This window comes from Silene latifolia, chromosome 11, assembly GCF_048544455.1.
Source record: "Silene latifolia isolate original U9 population chromosome 11, ASM4854445v1, whole genome shotgun sequence".
NCBI lineage: Eukaryota > Viridiplantae > Streptophyta > Magnoliopsida > Caryophyllales > Caryophyllaceae > Silene > Silene latifolia.
This window is the reverse complement of record NC_133536.1, coordinates 8,819,405-8,845,676: the sequence shown is the minus strand read 5'-3', so window position 1 is coordinate 8,845,676 and position 26,272 is coordinate 8,819,405. Positions and strand designations below refer to the sequence as shown.

General features: G+C 40.3%; 1 protein-coding gene and 1 long non-coding RNA gene across 2 annotated transcripts; one reads left to right on the top strand and one right to left on the bottom strand.

Moving 5' to 3' along the window:
- Positions 1-15,899: 15,899 nt before the first annotated feature.
- LOC141612680 (putative flavonol synthase 4) lies at positions 15,900-19,087 on the top strand. The gene is made up of 3 exons (XM_074431483.1): positions 15,900-16,523; positions 17,172-17,526; positions 18,685-19,087. Exons 1-3 carry the CDS (start codon positions 15,934-15,936, stop codon positions 18,916-18,918), a joined length of 1,179 nt encoding a protein of 392 aa, XP_074287584.1. The 5' UTR covers positions 15,900-15,933; the 3' UTR covers positions 18,919-19,087.
- A 3,305-nt stretch (positions 19,088-22,392) lies between these two features.
- Positions 22,393-24,046, bottom strand: LOC141612679 (uncharacterized). The gene is made up of 3 exons (XR_012529143.1): positions 23,937-24,046; positions 22,598-22,728; positions 22,393-22,438 (listed from the first exon to the last, which is right to left on the bottom strand). It is a non-coding gene; the product is annotated as an uncharacterized LOC141612679 (long non-coding RNA).
- Between the last annotated feature and the right edge of the window lie 2,226 nt (positions 24,047-26,272).

The window sequence follows — 26,272 nt, the reverse complement described above, 5'->3', positions numbered from 1 at the left end:
TGCGGGGGCGGCTCAGAGGAAGATCGCCGGTAACGTGTCGCGCCGAAAGCCAAGAGCAACGTCTACGGCGGCGACGGCGTCAACTTCAGTTCAACCTTCAATCCCTGCAGTCCAAAAGGAGAAGGTGGTGGTCGTTGTTGATGTCGATGAGGAGGTCACCGTTGCGGAGGAATCTCCTCTTCTACGTAAGAGAAAAGAGACGATATCTGCTTCTTTGCTTGCTATTGCTACCGAGGCCGTCAAAGAAATGGGTCCTCCAACCAAGAAGGCCAAGCCTGGTACGGATCTAACTTGTGGCTCGGTTGCATTTGGTTCATTAGGCGTTCCTGATGACAGGCTCTCTGGCATGTCAATGAATGTTGACATGGATGCTTTGTCCGAATTTTTTGTAGATCAACCATCGTCTCCTCCTCCCCGAAGCCTTCAGCCGCCCAGATTAGGAAGATGCTGGCGAAGTGGGCTGACGTGGCCGGTGCTCACATTATGGAGCAAGAAAAGGTCATGGCTGAAGTTGCCCCTGCGCTTGAACGGCTTAGGCTTGAGCTTGATGCTTCTAAGCAAGAGGCCGAGAAGGCGATGAAGGACTTCCAGGCTGCCGAAAATGATTTCCTCGCTGAGCGAAAGCTCAGGGAGGATGCTGAGAAGGCGGTCCTAGCCGAGAGGGTCAAGGTTGAGGCTGCGGAGGCTGACGCCGCTAAGCTGCGGGAGGAGCGGGACAAGCTTCAGCCTGCTTTCGACTTTGCTGTTGCTAAGAGGGAAGAATGGAAATTTCTGTATTTGGCTCAGTCGAAGGCACACAGGAACACAAAGGCTATCCTCCCCCAGAGGGAGGAGGACATTGAGACGCTCCAAACTGACGTCATCCCTAACATGTGCGCCCAATCTACGGGACCAGGCCGAAGAAGCTACCGGGGAAGTAATCGTCAGAGCTCTTTCTGACGGCTCCTTCCGTGGCAAAAATTCGACCAGTGCTTGATGATAAGGTGGTGCTGCGGATGCAAAGGCCGCGGAGGAGGCGGAGGCTAAGAAGGCGGCGCCGAGGAGGCTGCGGAGAAGGCGGCCCATCTTTGAAAAGGTGAAGGCGGCCAGGGGAGGAAGGCGAGAAAGGCAAAGGCGGTGAAGGCCGCCAAGTCGGCTTCTGGGTCGCCCACTGATGGTGATGCCGTTACTACTGCTGATGGCGAGCAGAATCAGGCATAGGGAGACGGGCGGTCGTCACCGGATTCACCCGGCCCTTCGAGGCACGATTTCACTGTTCGGGGCCAACTATTGAGCCTTTCCTCCCTGCCATCATTTTTGGTGCTTTCAATTCTTATGTCTGTAACCTTTTGCTGTACCTTTCTCTTTTTTGAACTTTGGTAGGTAGTGTTTAGGCTATCCCTATGGGGACGGCCGTCGACTTCTTTATTTGTATTACCTGTAAACATTTCAATAAGAGTTTGTTCATTTTGCCTCCGGCTTGGCCGAGGTCTTTATCTCATTTTCATCTGAGTTGTCTTTTTGCGTTTTTAACATATTGAGTGCTTTTTGTTTTTACCTTCGGCCTGGCCGAGGCAGTTAGGATGCACATCTCAATTGTACTTAAACGTCTTTAAACATGTTGGCGTGTCGGTCGCTTCCTCCTCCACTCCCGGTCTTAGCCGGAGCGGACAGATTTGCGCTTCCCAACCGCCGTTGTGAACATGTTAGCGTATCGGTCGTTGTGTCCCCGTCACTCTCGGTCTGGCCGAGGCAATCAGGGTTACGGCGCGACAGCGTTCATATCTGTAGACGTGTTGATCGCTTCCTCTTTCACTCTCGGTCTGGCCGAGGCGTCCGATTTGCGTTTCTCAACCGTACTTATACGTTCCTAAGCATGTTGGATCAACTGCTGTGGGGCAAGTCGCGTTTCCCTCGTCACCCCCGGCTTTGGCCGAGGTGATCGATTTTACGTTTTGACTGTTGTTGTAAATATCTTGGTATGACTATGGGAGGGACACTTCATTTTGATAGAAAACTCGGAACATTCTTCCTTAGATATAATCAAGCGTTGGGGTGCCCACAACGGTCTCGGACACCTCCGCCGCTATACGAAGTATTTTCTAAGATTGTCGGTGTTCCAGTGGCTCATTAGAGGCACTCCCTCCATGTCTGTCAGTCGGTATGTACCCGGCCTCATTTCTTCAACCACTTTGTAGGGTCCTTCCCAGTTGGCCGTCATTTTGCCATGGATGTTTCCTTTGTTGGTGGCGGCCGACTTTCTTAGGACTAGATCTCCTACTCTTAGGTCCCTTTTGTGGACCCTTCGGTTGTAGGCTCTTCTCATTCTGTTTTGGTAAACGGCTAAGTTGAGCCGTGCCGTGTCTCGACTTTCTTCGACCCCGTGTCTAGGGAGGCTTTCGGGCCTTCCTCATTTTCGATCAGGTTAAAGGTTTGCGTTACGAATGTCGGCACCGCTGCTTCATTGGTAGGACGGCTTGGACCCATAGACAAGGTGGAATGGGTTGTATCCCGTTGCTTCTTTCTCCGTGGTTCTAAGGGACCACGGGACGCCGGGTAGTTCATCGACCCACCTTCCCTTTAGATCTTCAACCTTCTTTTTCACCCGTTTAGGATTGTTTTATTAGCGCCTCCTTTGCCCCGTTGCTCGAGGGTGGCAGACGGAGGAGTATGCAAACTTGATACCGAATTCTTCTAGCCAGTTTATCACCGTGTCACTCCAAAACTCTCGGCCGTGGTCAAATACCATGACTTGGGGTAACCCAAAACGAGTTATGACGTTCTCCCAAATTACCTTTCTTACGGCCGCCGTGGTCTTGGCGATCTTTGCGGCTTCCCGACCCATTTGGTGAAGTAGTCAACGGCGACGATCAGGTACTTCCTTCCTCCGGAGGCCGTCGGAAATGGTCCTAATAAATCCATCCCCCACTGTGCAAATGGTAGGGGGCTAAGTACTGGCTGCAAGTCTCGGGAAGGTGCATGTATCACCGGAGCATGCATCTGACAATTCTTGCACTTCTTGGTCTTAGTTCTGGAATCTTCAAGCATGGTAGGCCAGAAGTAGCCGGCTCGGAGAGCTTTGTGGGCTAGCGTTCTTGCCCCCATGTGATGTCCACAGATGCCTTCGTGAATCTCTGTCAGTATGAGCTCCGCGTCGGCTGGGCCGACACATTTCAAAAGTGGTCTTATCACGGACCTTACAGTATAGTTCTCCTTCGAACACCAAGTATCTTGCGGCGATCCTCTTCATCTTCTGAGAGAGACTGCGGTCCTCCGGTAACTCTTTTGTTAGTTTGTATTTCATTATCGGAGCCATCCACGTCATCTCGGCTTCTATGTCACCCACCATGCCGACGGTCTCAGTGATGCTTTTAGCATTCCTGATATCTACCAGCACGGTTCGGCTCACATTCTTGATGGTTGAACTGGCCAGTTTTGAGAGAGCGTCGGCTCGGTTGTTCTCAGACCTGGGGATGCATTGGATTTGGAAAGATTTTAATTTTGCAGTGTCAGCTTTTACTCTTTCCAGGTATCTTACCATCCCATCGTCTCGAGCTTCATACTCTCCTCTGATTTGGTTAGTCACCAATAGTGAGTCTGTCTTCAACACAATGTGTTCCGCCCCGGCAGCTCTAGCTAGCTCGACTCCAGTTATCACCGCCTCGTATTCAGATTCGTTGTTTGAGGCCGAGAAGGTAAACTTCAAGGCGTACTCAAACTCGTCCCCGTTTGGGCTGATGATAAGGATGCCGGCTCCTGAGCTGTTTGTCGTAGAGGACCCGTCGGTGTATACTTCTCATACACCGGGGTGGGATTCTTCTTGGTATGTGCACTCGGCCAGGAAGTCTGCAAGTGCCTGCCCCTTTATCGAGGGCCTCGGCTTGTATTGAATGCCGAACCCGGATAGCTCTACTGCCCATTTGATGAGCCTGCCGGATTGTTCAAATTTTTCCAATGTTTTCTCCAATGGTTGGTCGGTTAAGACCGTCACAGGACGCGCGTCGAAGTAAGGTTTTAGTTTCCTTGCGGCAACGACGACAGCAAAGGCTGCTTTTTCAATCAGTGGGTAATTTCTCTCGGCGGGTAGCAGTGTATGGCTGACAAAGTAGATTGGGTGTTCTTGCTTGTCTTCTTCTCACGATGATTACGGCATCGACCGTGGCCGAGGTAATCTGCTATGTATAGATATAGCGTCTCCCCAAAGATCGGCACGGACGAGGTCGGGAGAGTTTGAAGATGAGCTTTCGATTGCACGAAAGGCGTGCTCTGTTCCTCCCCCCACCTGAAGTCTTTATTCCCCTTCAACACTTTGAAGAATGGGGTGCTTTTGTCGGCCGACCGAGAGATGAAACGGGCGAGAGCCGCCATTCTCCCTGTCAACATCATAACCTCTTTTCGATTCCTCGGCTCCGGTAGGTCCGGTGTTGCTTGGACTTTCTCGGATTGGCATCAATTCCCCAGGCGACAAGTACGCGAGGGAACTTACCTGCCCAGACACCGAAGTTGCATTTCATTGGGTTAAGTTTCATCTTGTATTTCCTTAGTGAACAAAATGTTTCGCTCAAGTCGGCCAAGTGCTCGTTTGTCGGACTTGCTTTTTACAATAGCATCGTCGACGTAAGCCTCGATGTTTCGCCCTTTTTTATCTTGAAACACTTTGTCCACCAGCCTAGTGTAAGTTGCGCCAGCGTTTTTCAAACCGAACGGCATCATTTTATACATGTATGTGCCGTGTATGGTGATGAATGCGCACTTAGGCATGTCTTCTTCGGCCATGAATACCTGATGGTACCCTGAAAAGGCGTCGAGCAGGCTTAGCATAGTGTAGCCTGCCGTTGCGTCTATTAAACTATCTATTCGAGGCAAGGGATATCAATCTTTAGGGCATGCTTTATTTAGATTTGTAAAATCAACACACATCCTCCACCCCCCTGATGACTTCTTTACCATTACAACATTTGCTAGCCACTCAGGGTAAGTACAAGGCATGATAAAGCCCGCCTCTAATAGTTTGTCTACCTCGGCCTTGATGGCCTCATCTTTCTCGGCCGAGGAGTTTCTCATCTTCTGCTTGACAGGGCGAGCGTTGGAGAGTACGTTCAGCTTGTAAACGATCACCTCTCGGCTCACGCCTGGCATCTCGGCGGGCGAGTACGCGAAGACGTCTTTGTTCTTTCTCGGCGGAGTCCAAGAGGTCGGCTCGAATTTTGGCTCCGGGGCCGACACCGCAAGCGATTACGGTGCGTCCTGGGTCAATTTCTATTTGTTCGGTCTCGGACCCTCGACCATGCTGACGTTGTTGGTGCTCATCGGATCACCCTCCTGTCGTAAGGATGGGCTCTTCCCCTTCTCTGATTTCTTCGCCACTTTGAGGGATTGCATGTTACACCCTCTGGCAGATATTTGGACATTGACAATTTCGTCCCTCTCGTCCTTTGAGACGAGCTTTTGTGCCTCCCCCCGGTCCGAGACATACATCAATGTCGGGGCCGGATGGACATTACAAAGATCGGCCTCGCTCAAAGTAACCCGGCCTATTAGAACATTGTAGGCAGACGTACCATCAATGACCACGAACTCGGACCAAACGTTCTTGGCCGCATCGGCTTGGCCAAACATCACCGGCAGTTTGATTGACCCCAGGGGGACTAGGCCGGCCCCAGAGAAGCTGTATAGTGGGTTAGTGTAGGGGCTCAAGTCCTCAATCTTCAGACCGAGATTGAGAAAGCATTCCCTGAACATGATGTTTGTGTAGGCGCCTGTATCAATTAGGCACCTCTTAACCAAGTGGTTGGATATGTCCAGGTGGACCACCAGCGGGTCGCTGTGTGGGGCTATGACTCCTTCGTAGTCTTTCTTTCCGATGGTTAAATCGGGGACGGTGGAAGCGGGGATCGCTGTGGTGGGCACAAAGTTGATGGCTTGGTAAAGCTCATTTAGGTGCCGTTTGTGCCCATTAGCCGACCCTCCGTTCTCGTTTCCTCCGATAACCACCTGGATCACTCCCATCCTTTGGAATACTGATTTCCTGTTCGCCCCGTCGGAGCTCGTTTCCGGGGCCCCAGCTACGTACTTGCTGAGGGCCTCCTTCCGGATCAGCTCCTCGATGGCGTTCTTCAGATGCCGACAGTCGTCGGTCTTATGGCCGGGCTGGCCGTGGTAATCGCAAAATTGGTTTGCATCGCCCTCCGCCCTCGTCTTGGGGGGTCTTGCCCACTTCTGCCCTTCATTCTTGCTCAGGGCATAGACCTCGGCCGGTGATTTGACCAGGGGGGTGAGACCATGATACCTCTTCAGGGGTGTATGGTCCCGAACTCCCCCGCGCCCGCCGAGCTCGTTTCTGTTAGATCTTTCGGGCCGTGACCGATTACGATCCACGGCGACCTTCGTCGATATTCTCCCGGCGGCTCCTCCTTTCCCGGTGCCCGGCTTCACCGTGGCCTACCCGAGTCTTGTGGTAATCCTCCACCTTTACGACTTGGTCCGCCATCTTTCCGGCGGAGTCCGGGTTGAGGACCTCGCACTTGATCGGCTCATTTTTGAGCTCGCCTTTCGGAGGCCTTTCATCGGTGCGAAGGCCGCCGATTCGGTGTTCGGCTCACGGATCTGCAGAGCTTTTGCGTCGAACCTCTTCACATAGCTTCGTAGAGACTCGTCCTCCCCCGTCGGATAGTGAGGAGATCCGATGTCTCCACGGCCCTTCTCCCGTTGCGGCGTCTTCGGGCTATGAAGTTATCCCTTAAGTCGGCGTAGCAGTATACAGAACCATTAGACAGCCCCTTGTACCAACTCTGGGCCATCCCATACAGGGTTGTTGGGAAGACTCGGCACCATACCTCATCAGGCTGTTCCCATACCGACATGTAAGACTCGAAAGCCTCGGCGTGGTCGGTAGGGTCACCGTCCCCCCCTTTGTATGATAGGGACGGTAGCTTCGGTTTGGTCGGCACGGAGACTCAGGGACATAGGCACGAGGGGTCATCGACCATGTGTCGAATGACACGCGGCGATCGGCTCCTCGCAACCCTTGTACGGCTTCTCTCCCCGTGGCGGGAGGGGCTTCTTGTTGTCTGACTTTGGAGAGTCGGACTTCTTTCTTCATTTCTTCGGGGGTGGCCTCGTTGTTGCCGCGGCGACGCTGTCCTCCCGCGAGGTGGGGAAGGACTTTGGTCTGCCACTGAAACCACGGGCACCGCCGGCGTCCTTACATGCTCAGCTCCTTGTATTGCTCCGGTCAAGTTGATCGGAGTCACTTTATGGGCCCTGGTCACTGCGGGTGTCTTTGCCGTCACCGTCGTTGCGGCGGGGGTGATCGGCGTATTACCCATCGTGGTCCAGGAATAGCTTCAATTTGGTCAGTATCGACCACATGTCCCATGACAAGATGGCGTGGCCGTGACGAGCGCGGTGTTTACGGTAGTATAGGCATCCCGTACGCCGGTTGAATTACTCGGCCGGTGGGGGACTGCCCGATCTCGAAATTATGGATCGTGTCATCCCGATAGAATGCGATTTAAATCGGTCACAATTACTTCTTGTTGCTTTGACATCTTCTTAGCTTGCTGGGTGGGTTTTGTTTTGTGTTTTTTTTTTTTTGTAAGGGATTTTTACTAGCTTTTAGTATGATTTTCCCACAGACGGCGCCAATTGTTCCGGGTGTAATTCCAGAGCAGATTTGTTACCACGTAAGCTTGTAGAATGATGGCTTTGCTTGACTCTTCCTTTCGGCCTCTCCTGAAACAATGAACAAACTGAGGGCTCGGCTTGGTACCGAGCGTACTCACTCCGACGCTCAAGTCAGTAAACTTAAAAGGGATTAAGTTGTGTGTTACTTGGCACAAAGTATATTGTAGAGAGATAAGGGAGTTTATACCAGATTAGTGTGTTTTACTGATTATTTTCGGATCCTTGCCTCAATGAGGGTTGAGGAGTATTTATAGACTTTCACCTTTTGTCACGTAGTGGCCAAGTGGCCAAGTGGCAGAGCAGGTGGAAAGACTGTTCTACCCTCGGCCGAGGGACCCATGGCAGGCCGGCGGACCTGGTTGACTCCATGCCGAGGGGTCTTGGATATGAGTACGCGGATAAGCCTCCCGACTTGCTAGTTGCCTAGCCGAGACCCAAGTGACAAGCCGACGGGCTGCGTCGGTTAGGCTGTCTAATACGTTGACTTGTTGTGGATGTCTTTGACCTTTGCTCAATATGTTGACTCGGTCAGCGGGTGCAGAATATGCCCCATCAAAGCGACTTGCCAAACGCTTACAGAGAAATAAGGTGCCTGAAATTTTGGTCAAATAAGCTACTTTGACCAAATCAGATACCTGAAATGTCTTGTCAAACGGAGCCTAATTATAGTAACTCACTTATATAACTTGGTTGGTAGGCTACTAAAATAATTCAGGATTGCATATATCATAGATAATACTATGTTTTAGATTTCATGCAGTTAAATTATCAATAATCTACTATAGGACAATCAACTATAGTATTATCAATTGATCTTCCTTGTGACGGGTTACCATTTGTGGCGGATATTTTGTGAGTTAAAATGGTAACAAAATGGGTTAGTGGAGAAAGGGAACCACATGAATAGTGTTGCAGAGAGAGAGAAAAAGTGGGTATTTTGTGAGGTAAAATGGTATCCGTCACTCAAGAGTGACGGATATGTGCCGTCACAAACAAGAATTTGTGTAGTATTATATATTGTAGCCTGTAGGGCCCGTAAGGGTGGAGTTTAGTTAATAAAATTGGGAAGTGCTAGGGCGACACGGGGTGTTACCGAGTTTTTGTTACACACTAATTAAAAAATGAAAAAAAAATGAAAAGAAGATAATAATTTTCAGTTTTGCCCCAAATTGTAAAGGTTAGACATGTAATTTACTAAACTTGATACATTTAGGAACTATTCCAAATAAATCTGTCTATGATTTCCGAAGATTGCACAACTAATATCGATGGATAACATGAAAAATAGAGTGTCGTGAATCAACGAAGAAAGGTAGATAATGATTGAAGAAAAATCCAATAGTGGAATACTGATTGATCAACATGAAAAATAGTTCATGTTTATCTCTAATCAAGTGTCATAAATTTTAGTCGTAATAATGATTATATGCTTGTTTGTCTTCTACCTCAATGTTGTTCACAGATTTACCGAACTAGGATGCAATCTAGGTCTAGGGGTATCATATTAAAGGAGGAACCTAAATTAACTCAATTTTTTAGCTTATTCAACGTCAATTTTTCAAGTTAATTTAGTTTATTGTCATCAATTAACTATTTGCAGTGGACAATTGGCACAAATTCTGGGTTTTAATTGAATCGTGATTATGATTTTGATTGTATAATGTATTAAGCAATTCCAATCCAAATTCTGGAATTTACCAAAATGTTTTTTTTTTTAATTTAATACCTACAAATAAGCCCCAAACGTTTGCCACTACGTGCAAATTAGCCCCATAACATTTTATACGTACAAATTAACCCCATTAGTTATACCCGATGTGCAATTTGCCCCAATTAGAGATATCCGAGTAAATTTCTCTCTGGAAAATATTGACATGGCACCGGAAAGACGTCTAGGATAGATTAAATAAATAATAAATTTTTTAAAAAAAAACAAGAATTACACCGTCACTTTTATCACTCGTTACTTCTTCCCTCTTCTCTCCCAATCTCATATATTTTAAGCTCCTTCCATCCGATCCATTTTTTCTATTTTTTTCATCACAATTTTTTTGTTTGTTGTAGCTTACACTAATTCTCATATATCATCCACCATTTTTGTAATTAAAGTTTAGCAAGTATCATAAAAACTGAAAAAAAAATTGAAATTTGGGGAAAATTGAGTTTATGCACAGTACACTTATATACCGCCATTTTTACACGGTTTGAGCTCGAAAATTAACAATGGCGATGAAGAAGATAGGAAGCAATAAACAGACGTAAAAAATAAAAGTAATAGGGTTAATTTATTATCTAAAGGCGAAAGAAGATATGAAGCAATAAACAACGTAAGAACTAAAAAATAACAATGGCAATGAAGAAGATAGGAAGCAATAAATTGAAATCTGCCAATATTTAAAATCATATTTTTTTGTAAAAATTTATTATTTAATTTAATCTATCCTAGTCATCTTTCCGGTGGCATGTCAATATTTTCCCGCGAGAAATTTACTCGGAAATCTCTAATTGGGGCGAATTGCACATCGGATATAACTAATGAGGTTAATTTGCACGTATAAAATGTTATGGGGCTAATTTGCACGTAGTGGCAAACGTTTGGGGTTTATTTGCCACTTCCCCGCCCTTATATGTCTAAAGACTTTAAATTTCAAATAATCATGGAGGGATTTAAAAAATGAGATGAATTTACAAAACTATTCTGGGTGTTACTGAAACTCGGTAACACCCGGTGTTACTATCTCATTTTCCAATAAAATTTGGGTGAAATTTTCAGGAGACCCGGTTCAAGCCTCCTCAAGAGCAATCTTGTGGAGTATTATAACTTGAGTCCATGCCTTCTTGACTTTGAGTCTGTCAGCCTCGGATGGCTTAATTATCTGGTTTACGTGGTTTGCGGGCTATCACGTATATCCGAGGGTCTACCCAGTGTACACCAAAGATAGCGACCGCGGGTTCTCTCGTCACTCCAAATATATGGGGTAGGATCACAAATCACATGTATTATGTCAAGTATTAGTCGTCACATAGTCACATGCATGGCATGGGGTGATGGTGAGTAAGCAAAGGGGTAGGCGGAATAGTGTGGTCAATAAAATACGTGCAAATTGACGAATTAGAGTATATGATATCGATTGACATGCCTTATGTATGTCTTTATCCTTAATACCATTGCTCTCATTTTGGTGTCAAAATGAGCCGCAAGCAGTTGGACCAAAGGAAGACTGGCCGGCACATAAGATGCATCAGTTCACCAACAACATACGACTATTTCATCGAATTTTCTTTAGGCGTCGTTCTCACTTTTCGATACATTCACATTTATTTGATCAATATGATGTATATATTATGATCAATATGATCGAGATTCATATTATTAATCACTTTTCTATTTTCTACGAATTATCTGCATTAAATAATGTAGATTACAGCCGTCTTAAATCCAATATATTCAAAGTTTAAATAAAACCATTGTACGAAGTATTATTAATCACTTTTCTATTTTGTTGGGTGTGAATATTCTCAATGTTTAGGAGAGTCCAAGTATGCATGCATACATGATTCTATGAATCTTAACCAAAGGACAGCCAAAGTGCATATTCTTTTCGACAAATTTATGATGGCTTGATGGTTTATAGTTCCATACTCTTAACTCTATATATAGAGGACTATTATTCTTGAACATCAGTATCATTAAGGGTTTTTTGTCAAACACAACCTTTAAAAAACTTTTTTTTCCAAACACCACCTTTAAAAAAAAAGTTTGTGAAACACAACCTTTAATAAATTTTTTTTTGTAAAACACGACATTTTGGCAAGAGTTTAACCACCTTGCAATAGGGTGACTTTAAGTCGATATTTGAGGTAGCAAACGAGGTCGATTTGAGGTGTTCTTAGACTTTTTGGAAAGGTGGTAGTACAAGCTTTCCAGGGGTTACCACTACGGTGGTGATAGGTGGCCTTATGTGGGGTTTATTAGTGTGTAAAGTAAGGTTGGTCAAGGAGTGAATTGGAGGTAAAAACAAATCAGAAAAACACCAATTCACTCCTTGACCAGCCTTACTTTACACACCAATATACCCCACATAAGTCCACTTATCACCGCCGTATTGATAATGCCTAGAAAGCTTATACTCCCACATTTCCAACGAGTCTAAAAACATCTCAAACCGACCTCGTTTGCTATCCCAAACATCGACTGAAAGTCACCCCTTTGCAAGTGTTCAAACTCTATCCAAAATGTCGTGTTTAAAAAAAAAAAATTATTAAAGGTTGTGTTTCACAAACTTTTTTTTTAAAGGTGGTGTTTGGAAAAAAAAAGTTTTTTAAAGGTTGTGTTTGACAAAAAACCCTATCATTAATTTACAAGACAAATCAGTTACGTAATGTATTGTATTTGCAACTTTGGAAGCGCTTTAAGACAATTCCAACTTCACAAAATCTCATTTGTGACGGCACGTATCCGTCACTTTGGAGTGACGGATACCATTTTCCCTCACAAATGACCCAAATAGAGGAGAGAGTGAAGCACATGGGGTGCCCCCACCTTGTCCCCCTATCCGTTTTGTGAGTGACATTATCCGTCACTTGCTCCGACCCGTTTTCAGCAAGACTAATTGTTCCAACTTATTTAACGCTAATGCTAAACCTAGTAATCAACAATATAATAATGCTTATGTAAAACGGTTTTATATAAGAAATGTTGAAACCCCATATGTCGGGCTCTTCGTATAAGAAATGCTGAAACCCCATATATCGTACTAGAGGATTATTGGAGAAAGCACTGCATTGAGAATTAAGGGAGTTTAACTATGTTAAGTTCTCCGCAGCGGGCTTATAGAGATATAGGTGTATGAAATCGGTTCACAAGCAAGCGAGGTTCCATCCTAAAACCAATTAGTGATAGGAGGAATAACCCACTTACTTTTAAGCTAGTCCTTTCACTATTATTCTACCGATTTGGGACAATACCCTCATTTCACACACATATGGGAAGAAACCTCAATAAACTATGATCCGAACTTTGATAGAATATTGTATTAAGGACCCAAACTTTTGATTTATTGAAGCTTTAAAGAAATCGATTTTTTTTGACAAAAATACCCTTGTCGTCCTTGTAGTTTGATTTTAGAAAAAACTAAAACTAAAAATAAAAGTATTCAAGAGAATTGAATAATGTCATGAAGGCTGGTTTATAATTTAACTATTTTTATTTAAATAAATCTTGTGATATTAATTTATACTCCCTCCTATTTACTATATTCTTCCCCTTTTCTTTTTGCACAAGAAATAAGAAAGTGATTTTGAACCACACAAAACACACTAACCCACATGTAATTTAATTTGGACCACACAAATCAACCCAAAAAAGGAAATAGGGAAGAAACCTGAATAATCCGAATATGGAAATAGGGAAGAAAATGGTGAATAGGAGGGAGTATATTTTTACAGATAGTATATTGAATTTTTTTATTATAAAAAGCGTGGAGACAAATTTTCTATATTTGTAGAGACCATGAGTTTTTGAATTTTATAAAAATTTTAATATAAAAGACTGGTCATTTGTAATTGCCAACGTATCTATAGAATAACTACAAAAGATAAATCCAACTCTAAAATATACGGAGTAGTGTTTAAAAGGTTAAAATTACTAGTTCACTTAATCTTTTAAATTTTCAATAGGTCTTTCTTAAAATGGATATATCGTCTTAAAAATAAAAGGGTTAAATAACACCCTACTTGTATAGATGAGACAAACATTTTGCTAATCTCAATGCATTATGCTTTTGTCTTATGTTTGATACTTGACCTTTTTTAAGTTTTAAGACAAATATGCCCGTTTTAAACGAGAATTCCTGTTGAATTCTAATCATAAATTTGGTCTGGATCGGACCGGACCATACTTTATTTGGTCCGGTCCACGGTCCACCTATCTACATAAGTTTAGTCTTTGGTCCGGTCCTGGACCAAACCGAACGGACCGCGGACCGGATCGTGGACCAAACATTTGTAAGGAATATCTATAAAATTGTATGATACACAAACATTTCTCCTAATCTCATAATATTACTTCGTAATATATTACTTTGACATATTCTACTACTCAAACAAAAAAAATCTAGGTTATTAATATAAATTAAAGTAATCTTCGAAATAATGAGGTAAACTAAAAATATATTATTTGGTCCATATGGTCCGGTCCGGTCCATATATTTTTATGGTCCGGACCGGATCGGATCATTATAACTATGGTCCGGTCCACGGTCCACTATTTTACCCTTATTTGGTCTTCGGTCCACTAAATTTGGTCCGGTCCGGTCCGGTCCGGTCCCGGACAGATGAACACCTCATAATAGATAGGGAATAAGTTTTATCCGCCACATATTTGGCTTGGACTGCAATTAGACCTGACAAAACTGACCCAACTTGAATGACCCGAATCGAAAATGACCCGATAAATAATTAACCCGAAAATGATCTGAACTAAAATGACCCGACCCGAATTCAACAATAATGACCCATTTACCAAGTCTACATACAATGATACAAGTATATACAAGACCGGGCCTTTGCTAATAGTGAGCAGGCCTTATGAGTTATTGGGCTATAAAAGTACTTAATTGATGGGCAATAAAAGCCCATTTTCTGCTATAACATTGTAGACGCTGGCACGCTGCCCCTATTTGCTAAAACCTTTTTAATTTTATTTTGGCAACTCGTATTTTATGGTGACGACGACGAACTAATTAACCTGCTCTTACTTTTGATCCATTAAGTCGAGCGGATTGGATGAGGCTTCGCCATTTCGATCCTAAATTAATAGGTCATTCCAAGTTTGGGCCGATCTAATCCCGAGGAAAAAGTTTATCGAAATCAGGTCAAATTTTACCGAGTCTAGCGTCAACCAGTGGTGGAGCTAGAAGGGGCTAGCAGAGGCGGTCGCCCCCCCTGGCGGATGAAATTTTCGAAGTTTTTAGTTAAATTTTTCGAATTTTTTTTGAGTGTATCTTATGAAATTAGTCGTTCGCCCCCCCCCAAGTTGAAATCCTGGCTCCGCCACTGGCGTCAACCGACCTTCAAATGCACCATATCACTTCCCTCCGTAGCGCTCTCAACTGATTTCAAATGACGATTCATGTTAACGATCGGCAAAATCTAAATCATTGTTGCTATAAACATACATTACCCTACCAAAGTTACAATGCAAAGCTGTAAAGGTTAAACCTTTAGAAGTAGAGCAAGCCAGCAAGGATTATATTATTTTTTCCTCCCCCACAATTTTCTTTTCTAAGAGAAAGCAAAATAAAGTATGATGATTGACTAATTGTTTACAACATTTTCATCATTAATGTCTCTTCTTTTGCATAAAATTCACAATCTAAAATTAACTAAGCAGTGATCAAATCATCATCTATATTCATCAGTAATCATTATGTACAGTGGCGGATTTAGGGGGCTAGCAGGGGCACTTGACCCCGCGAAATTTTTAGTTAGAATTTCCGAATTTTTTCAAATTTACAATATGTCATTATTTGTCCGCCCCAGCTGATTCACCTCCCCCTAACCGTAAATCTTGGTTTCGCTAATGATTACGTGAGATGGTCATATAATGTGAGACGATATCATAATGTAAAAAGACAACTCATTTAATCATTTATCATCAATAAATGAATGTTTTTTGGGGATATTCTCTCGTGTATTGCTGAACTTTTTCGTTTTCTAAGTTGTACCCCCTGTTTTTCATAAAAAACTTTGACTGACAATAATTCTATGTTACGAGTTCAGAAAACGGTATTTTTTTTTTTCAAACCAATTATCTCGTCAAGACCTTGAATTTGAAAAAAAAAAATCACCGCTTTTTGAACTCGTAGCATGTAGTTATGGTTGGTCAAAGCTTTTTTAACGAATAAACTTTGACCGACCATAATTCCCGACTACAAGTTGAGACGTCGGTGAAGTTTTTTTCAAATTGAAAACCTCTTAAAGACATCAATTTGAAAAAAAAAAAGTATCGTATTCTGAACTTGTAGCCAAGAGTTATTGACGGTCAAAGTTTTTTTGCAAGAAAAGAGTGATACATCTTAGAAAATGAAAAAGTCGAGGAATACACGAGAGAATATCCCGTGTTCTTTTTTTTTTTACAAAAATGGACGGTTTCATGGTGTAGACCGTCTTACTTTATAATTTGCGTATATTCATATATAATAAACCTACACCTACAAGTCTATAATTACAACTCTAATCTAGCTTTACTTCAAAAATTTCTCATCAATGAAAATGTCATCAACAATTTGCTCTTCACCTCAAATGTTCCTACACGAACAAGATTATAATCTCATAAAAGACGAATCGGAGCAGATCATCCTCGATTTCCGAGCCCCTCCACCTTCCCCAACCGGCACAAGCCGCCGCACTTCTTCAGTGACAAACGACGGCGTTTTGGCAGAGTTTTTGGAAAGCTCTCTTAGGGTTCCTGACCTCATTTTACCCAACAGAATATTTCCTAGACAAAAATCCTTTCGAGAAATCCCGGTAATTGATTTTCAAGAGATTAAAAATTCCTCTGTTTCGAAAATTAGCCAATGTTTTGAAGACCTAGGATGTTTTCAGCTGATCAATCATGGGATTTCACCGGAGTTGGTTAAGACGGTGGGGAGGCGAGCGTCGAGGGTTTTCCGACTGTCACCGGAGAGGAAGAGGATAGCGGCAAGGTCGCCGGAGTTGCCGTTAGGGTTTGAGGAAGTGATTGAGGATGTGGATGATGTTATTGGTGAATTGAGTGAAGAGTTTGTTTGGAGTAAAAGTAATGGTTTGAAGGTTAAAATGGAGGGAATTTGGCCTCTTAAGTATTCAAAATTCAGGTAATTAACGGTAACTAACTTTAATTTTACATCTATTTCATCATTTTTTTTCTTAAAATTAATTTGACTTAGTATTTATTCCGTCACTTGGTTAACTTAACTAGTAAGGTTATAAGAAGACTGAATCCAGTTCAATTCATCCTGATAATGTTATTTGTCATGTCGTGTTCATTCTGCCACTTAGTTAGCTTAACTAGTAAAGTTATTAAAAAAATGAATCTTATAATTCAATTCATCTTGATAATGTTGTTTGTCATGTCGTGTTCATTCTGCCACTTAGTTAGCTTAATTAGTAAGGTTATTAAAAAATTGAATCCAGTTCAATTCATCCTGATAATGTTGTTTGTCATGTCGTGTTCATTCTGCCACTTAACTAGCTTAACTACTAAGATTAAAAAATTGAATCAAATTCAATTCATCCTGATAATGTTGTTTGTCATGTCGCGTTCACAACATTGATTATTTGATTCAACTATACTTTGATGCGGTAATTTTATCGATAAGACCTATATTGATTGTCATGTTGTGTATCACCTTCTGAGTTCGAACTCGGGTCATGAGTACCACATTTTATGACTTTACCAACTAAACTAGTTGACATCTGCATGATTGATGTTTATTAACACGTTATCACAAAAATCGTTGCAGTACAAAAATGGAGAGCTTAGAAAGAGCAATTGAGGAGGTAGCTAAGGACATAATGAAGATAGTTATCATGAATAATCAAGAAGATCAAAGTGTAATTAGCAAAATGCAACATGAGAAAGATGGTAATATATGTCACATATACAAGCATCCTCATGATATACCAATTGATCAATGCATGAGCTCGCTACGATGCGATGTTATAAGGATGATGATTAGAGGAAGTGATTATTCTCATGCATTGTCATTGCATATTTGTGATGGTTCGTCGGAATTTCATGTCTACTCTAAGAAAGGATGGACTTCTTTCATTCCGATTGGTAATGCTTTGGTTGTCACTTGTGGTGATCAAATTCAGGTAAATTTCTAACCCGACCCGTATATTAGTATATAGTACCCGTATGTTGTTCGACATTAGCCTGTTGCATTGAAGGTGTCGGATTATGTAGGTGGCTAGTAAAAGGGATTAGATGTGCGCGTTAATAATCCTGTTAGTGAACTGTCGACATATAATTTTTAGTGTCTATATTGAAATTTCTGGCTAAATTATGTTAAACGATATAATTGTTACGTCATACTAGTTTGAACTAAGAAACATACCATAGACATTTTGATATAGATCTTTTTACTCTACTATGCCATATTCTAAAGCCAAAAACCGATTTTAATTACACAATGACTCTTTTAGAATATATAAAAAAAAGTAGCTGCCAATAATAAAAAGTGAACACTTTTTAATATAAAATGGTCACTTTTTGTGTGGTTGTACCGTACGAAAGTCTTACAATATAATTTCGTTATATTTACGAAATAAATTATTTGAAAACTGAAATGATTCACCAAAAATTAGAACTTTCATTTTGGTGACAAACATTGGTCCCTTTAGAAAACAAATTAAGATTCCAAAGTTGCATGCTTAACCCATTGAAGTTGTTCACATCATGCATGTCTAACAATATTTTATCAAAGGATTGAGCCCCATTGTGTCTATTAGAATCATGACATTCATCTTTACCGATTGAGTATCATTTGATTTTAAGCTGTCACACATTTCTAAGCATTACTTTAGATTAGAGATCTAGAGCATACAATCATTTCAATTACAACTTTTATGGACTAAATATTCAATAAACTAACTTCGTTTAACTTTTTTGGACACACTGGCCGAAACAGAGTGTAATAATCTTTTGTCGCCAGATTTAAAATGAGTTTTATTATTTGATAATAACGTGAGTCTAATCCGTATGACAATTCAAACCCGAATTTGATCACCTGCAAGTCTGCAACTGTGACGACTATTTGAGTACACAAAATTCTCATTATAGTTATAGACGGACCAAATATTCACCCATTTTAAGCATAAAACAATGCAAGCAAAAAGTTGTATTGTGGAGTCTAAAAATATCATCACTTTATTCATATTTGATATGTTTTTTTGCTTTAGACGGATATATCCGTTTATTTTGAGACTAATTGATTTGAGTATTCGGCTAATTATTTGGGTTTGGTCATGTAGGCGTGGAGCGCTGGACGATACAAACATGTGATAGGAAAGCCAATATACACGACCAAAAATAAAGATTCCATATCAATGGCTTTTCATTTCTCGTCTCAAAGAGATTCCACCATAAACAAGCATCGTCAACAATTGGAGAATCCAAGAATAATTTCACTACGTGATCAAGCTCTATTTGCATTATTTTTGACAATTGCATCCCAAATTTTGCTCCATATTTACTACACATTTTAACATTCATGCATATATATACACCATTGTGAGTAAATTTAATTGTAATTATGGCTTTTTTTTTAAAAAAAAATTTCATGGACCATGGTGGTCTAGCTACAAGGGTCATTGTCCGGCCCGTTATTTTTTATTTCGTATTATTTTTTATGTGTTTCTGTACGTTAAGTGTGAATTATATTTTGGTAAGATGCCAAAACATTTCTAAATCTATTTTTGTTTTACAAGATTGTTTCGAGTATTATTATATATTAATTAATTTAGTATATACATTTTATTTATAGTAATGATTTTATTATTCTCGTATTAAAAACAAAAATGGTTAATCTTACTCTGAACAATCAAGTAATTTTTGTATCTTAAAAACAAAAATAATTTCAAAAAGTTCACATACACAGCCAATGATGAATGGAGAATGGAGAATGAGACCTGAGGAACTCGTGGTCTGATCTATTATAGGGCATGGCGACTGATTTTGGTGACTGATAGGTGGTAGTCGCCATTGTGGCGACTGATTTCAGTCGCCCGAAATAAAAATCAGTCGCCACTCTTTTTTACTAGTAGTCGCCAAATGAAATCAGTCGCCCGATTTCCTTTGTCAGTCGCTATTTTGGCGACTATTTTCATCAGTCGCTTTTTTGAGTCGCCCGATTGCTGAATTCTTGTAGTGCTCCACTCAAGGAGGTAAGATTGTCTTCCATCAAAAAGTTGACTCGAATATGGTCATATAACGTAGTGATAAGTCCTATGATGAACTAGTGCACCTTCTCCTCCTCTCGCTCCTTAATGAACGTTACCCCGGCGCCGGAAGTAAATTTTGGTATGCGGCTGTCATTGGCTAACTCATCCCAAATGGATTTCAAGTGAGTGTAGCATTCCAGAACTGAACGAGTCCCCTGCCTACACTCGTTCAACTCGCTTTTGAGTTGATGTACACGAGGTGCATTTCCCGCTGAGTAGTGCTCCTTCAATTCTTTCTAAATTTCAATTACAGTGGTCGAGAACGTGATGCTAGTGTGCACCTTCTCGTCAATGACGTTACGCAACCAAGCTTTCACCATAGCGTTGCACTAGCGCGAGGCTACGGCCTCATACGAATCTTCTTTAGTACCAATGGGCTTCGTGACGGTGCCATCGACAAAGCCTAATTAGTTTTTTGCGTCAAGCCGGTTACGAACTGCATCAGCCCATAGGTCGTAGTTGTCATGATTGAATATCGTCTGAGTCAATTTTAGACTCGGACTATCTAAGGGGTGGAGAAATAGCGGGGATGATGGTGGTATGTATAATCATTTTCTCATTACCATTATCTGATCCCTTCTCCTTGCCTCCATCTCCAATTTTTGTCATTGTCGATTATTATTATTGTGATGTTTTGTAATTATGATTGTGATCGATGCAAGGATCAAACCTGCTCCGATGATACCATGATAAACTGAGAAACTGAGAATAGTATTTGGGAAGGGTTAGAAGCCTCATACACTACTACAGAAATCATGAAGGACATCGGACTTCTAGACACATGGACATCGGATTATAGGCCGATGTAGAGTTCAGTCCCGTCCATATGGGGTGTAATGGACATGGGACTTTAAACCGATGTCCATTAATATATGCACATCGGATTTTTAAATATATCCGATGTCCATATGAGTAATGAACATCAGATTTTAACATTAATCCGATGTCCATATGTGTAATGTACATCAGATTTTTATAGAAAGCCCATGTCCTTTGAAGCTAGAATTACATCGAACTTTTATAAATCCATTTGTCCTTTATATTTTTTTTTTTTTTTTTAAAATTTGAAAAGAGCAGGCCAATTCATATTGCATTACACCAATTTGAATGCCAAAACATTAATACAAAACATGCCAACTGCCATTCAACCAAAATGATCGATTTCAACTAATAAAAACCGATCCCAATCAACATACAACGCAACCGTCTCCGTCATCCGAATTCAACAACTAACGAACAACAACAAAGGGCATAACAAATCCCAGCCAACATAACATATGGTCTTGCGGATCATGTAATCGCTTTTTCAAAATGCAACTACCTAATACATTACTACGCTAGCTAGCTATCTACGGCTAGATATTGAGAAAATAGTTCGCCCACAAGTCCCGAACCTCATCTAATTCTTCTTGTGAATATGGCGTGGTGTCTTGAAAAACCGTAATGCATATTAATGACAATGGGGCGGTCGGACATGGCCTCACAAGGGCGACTTCATATAAGCTAATAATTAAGGGCATTCCTGAAAAACCTGGAAACATAAATATTTTAAATCTATGAACTCCTACATTGACAATATAAGATGAGGGCATTCCTGAAAAATGATCTCTCTTCCTTGCTTAAAAAAAAAAAAAAAAAACACATACGTTCAATAAGATACAGCAGACAACAACAATGGAATCAAATCTCTACACTCTTTTGTGATGGTGAGGAGGAAGTTACTACATACCTCTCAGACATTAGAACTTAGAAGAATGTAGAAGATCAATTAAGATGAGTGTTCCATCAAGGTTCATCATTGTGTCTAATATCAACACTCACGTGAAATGGATTTCTGCAACAAGTTCGATAAAAATAACTTAATTATCTCTGAGTGCTGCAAAAAATACGGAACAAAAGATAGATTCCCAAGCTTTGCCAGGCTCAAGATGTACCAAACCAAAAATCACATATATCTAGATATATCCAGCGAAGGAACTGTTGAGTGTAGCCTATAAAAAAATTTAAGTAGACCAGGCCTGGAGTGTTAGTGTTTGCTTCATTAAGCTTTAGTTAAAGTAAGACTTCTCGTAACATATTGGAAAACTTGAGACGAGGTGGACTGGTATGAAAAATAGAACCTAGAATGAAGAATAACATAGTATAAAGAATAAAACCACCAGCAATGAACGCATCATCAGTTCAGTACTTTTCTTAGGTAATCCGTGCAATAGAGTAACATTCATGACTTCAAGTGGTAGCAAAGGCAGGGTATGAGATCCCGAGGGTAAGTTATAATATGAGGGAGGATCAAAGACCAACAATTGTATAGGTCACTCACTAATTTTAAAAAGCTCGTGCAAAGTCTGCGCGAACATCTCCAAGCGGCTCACATTGCACCTGAAAAACAACATTTAGAGGAAAAGCATTAATCAAAATACAATTTGTCACTCAAGAAGAAAATCAAAACCCTCGAAATTGTATGATAAACAAAACTGAAATAAAAAAGTGTAAATAGCAAAAGAATATTATTAGTGTGAGTTGAAAAGAGTAAATACCAAAAAAAGATATGGCCGCAAGGTGTACCAAGAGGGTGTTAGAAGATCACTTAGGCGAGTGCCCTTGTTCTTTTGACACGAAAACAAAAACATAGATACAAAGAGGTAAAACAGAATGAACTAATTAAAAGCAACTCAATCAAATAAGAACTTGGGCTATAAATTGAGACCAAATATTACCAATTTCAGAACAATACCGACATTTACCCGAGTATATTTGGACATTTGGGTATCCTTTTCAGTTTTCACTGCAATGGAGCATAATGAATAAAAAGGTAGAATTCTTTAAAAACATCGCAGTATAACCGAATATACCTGACTCGGGTATGATTAAGCTCCAACAAAAACAAAATGCAGACTAGACAATGCGATGTACAGGCAATGATATCAATGCATTAACTAGTTACCTCATGCTACAATCGTCTTCTCCATTCTCCAATGGTTTGAACAATGAATCTATAATCTCAGTTCTTGGAGATTGAGTTCTTAGAGAGACTCTATATCTTGAAATGAGTGGCCATGATAAAGAGCCAACAACCTGTTATTTTAGAAAAGCAGGAAAAGAGGTGTGATCAGGACAGTCACTAGCTGCAATGATATTGTTTTGGGTAATTTTTGATAGTACACCAAAAAATCATACACACATAAACATCATCATTTGGCTCTTATTATCATGAAGATGAAAACATCCACAACAGACCATAGTTACCACTACCAACTAAACCTAATATAAATGTGACACATGAAGCACAATACATGACTGCTATCAATGAATATGCAAGCTCATTTCCTAAAATAAACCACACTTTTCTAGCCTACCATTGCTCTAAATAGCTACTTGTACTTTTTTTGGTCTATCAGCTACTCGGCCAGCTATGTAAGCCAGAAGAAATGAGAACAAATCCATTAGAAGGCTCATAAATAAGTGGAAGGGAATGAGATTGACATAAGGGTACAAAACTTACTGTCATGAGCAATAAATCAGAAAATTTGACGGATAAAAGAATCCATTATTCATACAAATCACCATAAAGACACTAAATTCTTATAATACAAAAAGTATGACAAAAAGATGTACAAATGTAAGGCATTAGTTCAGTCATTCAAGCTCGAGTTGTGACCTGACTCAAAAGTCAAAACAACCATACCTAGTTCATGCTCGATCTCCAACTATCACTAACATCATCACGAAAGTGTAAGATCGAAATTCAAAACTTATAATACAACAAGAACAATTTAAGTGATTACTTCAAAGACAATAACAATTATCATTAAATAAAAAGAATAACATCATTCAAAGATCCTTACAAGTTACAACTAGATAAGCATAAGTGTAATTACCCATAAACCCTAAAATCTAAAATTAAACCAAATAAAAGTATACCTATAATTAAGGGACGAAGTAGTACAAATGACATATTGGCGGTCGGCGAGCTTATTCAATATAGACTCTACTTCAAAACTAAAATCACATCAAATAGAATTCTTATATCAATAGTAGAGCATAATGGAGCTGGTGGTGGTGAGAAAACCCAGAAAACTAAGTTAAAAATATGAATACGAAATTAGGGTTTGCCTAATTTTGCAATTCAACTTTAATAAACAAAACAAAAATCCAGTAAAGCATACAATTAGGCAGATATAATCAAATACTCAATAATAATTAGTCAAATATACATTATATAACTCACTAATCGGAACCTATTCACCAAAAATTGAGATTTGAGATTTGGGGGAAACTCTTACATTATATAACCAAACGCTCACAGGGCGATAAGGATGCTGCTTGCAGTGGAGCGGTCTGACGTTGTCGGCATTGCCGCGTGTTGTTGGCCGGAGCGAAGGTAGGAGTGAGTGAGAGGAAAGGGTATGAGTGTGTATGACGATATGAGTCATGAGGATAGGGTGTTGGGATGATTAGATAGTGTATAAAAGATTAGATAGTGTATAAAAGAGAATTAGGTACCTAACCGTTTTAATAGAGAACGGTAAGAATAGGGACCGTGCTCTTTGTTTAATCAAGGAGAACGGTTCTGGATATATAACCGGTCTCTTTTATATTTTAAAACGGTTGGTCAAACCTAATCGTTCTCTTTGTTAATGTACGAGAACGGTTTGCGCAAACAATCGTTCTTTATTGGAATCCTATATGCCCGTCAAACTAAAAATAACAAAGTGACCGGTTCCGCTATCAACCGTTCTTAAAGGAGCGTTCTCTTTGCCTTAAATTGTAGTAGTGAATAGATTGACTCAGTATGCTAGTGAAAATAATTTGGGGCGGGGGAATTGTTTTCATTTTGCGCCCAAATTGAGGATTATATGGACATGGGTTGTAATTTAATCCGATGTCCATTATAATGGACATGGGTTGAAAATAACAACCGATGTCCATATAATATAATTACATCAGACTTTTATAAAAATCCGATGTGCAAACTTATTACATCTGTTTTTTCAAAAATCCGATGTCCATCCACTGATGTCCTTGATGAATTCTGTAGTAGTGATATTACTGATAAAGAGAAGGATGTATAAAGCACCACATATGGCCCTATTTGGTAAACAGCGGATTGATTTCTGTATAAGCAGATTTTAACAGCATATTATAAATGACAGATTTTATCAGAAGGTTTGACTAACATATTATAACTAACCGAATTAATTTGAGTGTTTGGTAATTTGCAGATTACGATTAGGTGATTGTTAGTTTTCTTTGTAAAATGGAGAAACTTCCCTATTTTACAATATGCTAACCAATATGCTGAGTTAAGCAACATATTGTAAAACAGCATATTGACCCCAATTATGTTGTTTCAGTATGTTGTTTACCAAACACTAAAATTAGCATATTAATTGCTCAAACATGCTAAAACCCATGAATATGCTAAAATTTGGTCAATATGCCGTTTACCAAACAACGTCTTTATCAATAAGTCCAGTCCAATAATCCAAAATTCAGTTAAAATAGTTAATATAGTTCCTACAATTTTTTTTAAAATTTTAATAACATAATATTATAGGGGGTTAATTGATACACACTACCAATATAAAGACTTTTTTCATAATCAGTAATAACATAATCAATAATTAGTAATCAGTATCAAAATATTAACTTTTTTTTTACAATAATTACCAAGTCGCCTGGAAATCTCATCTTAACATACTCAAAAAAGTCCAAAAAGTCATCATTCAAGTACAAATATCTATTCACCCACTTCCAAAATTCTCTCTTAAATGAAAATAACTTTAAAGTAGGAAAAAAAAGCAAGAAGGCGACTTGGTACTTATTATAAAAAAAAATAATAATTTGGTACTGATTATTAATTATTGATTATGTTGTTATTTATTATGAAAAGGGGGATTAAAATTGATGGTGTTTATCAATTTACCTTTATTATAATTTGATAATTACACATTTTAACATGTCCGTATTCTTCTTAAAATGTCGAGTTATCAAAATAAACTTAAAATAATGTAAACGAAATTAAATATTGAGTTTGTACTATTCTCCTATTAGACCCCTCCTATAAAAGAGTTGGTGTAATTAGTAAGGGGCATCAAATCGGTCTTCCAAGATAAAATTAAGTGGGCCTATAAGGCTCCCCATAGAGCACTAATACTTGATCAATTGGGCTTTCAATATGTAGCCCATACTTCTGATTGCGTTGTTGGGCCTTGCGACGGGAGTTGGCTGTCGACTAATTACTCTATTTCACTTGGGCTTCGTACGTCGGACTTGTATGTAATATGATTAGTTTATCCACTTGTTTTTCTCTTCTAGCAGCCCCATTCTATGTTATAGTACGATTTTTATCGTAGAGTTATTAATCCTACAAAATCCAATCTTTCTCTCCAAGCTCTCATATTGATCAAGTACAATTTACAAATATAGAAGATATCATGTTACAGATAATCATTCAACATCAGAAACCAGGCCTGGGTGCAACGGAGGCCCGAGCACGACACGGGCATGGTGAACAGTACAGGGCGGCACGGGCACGGCATGACGGGCCTTTGGGCGGGGCACGTTGAGGGAATTATTGATTTGGCACGATGGCTAAGGCACAACCCGACACGATGGA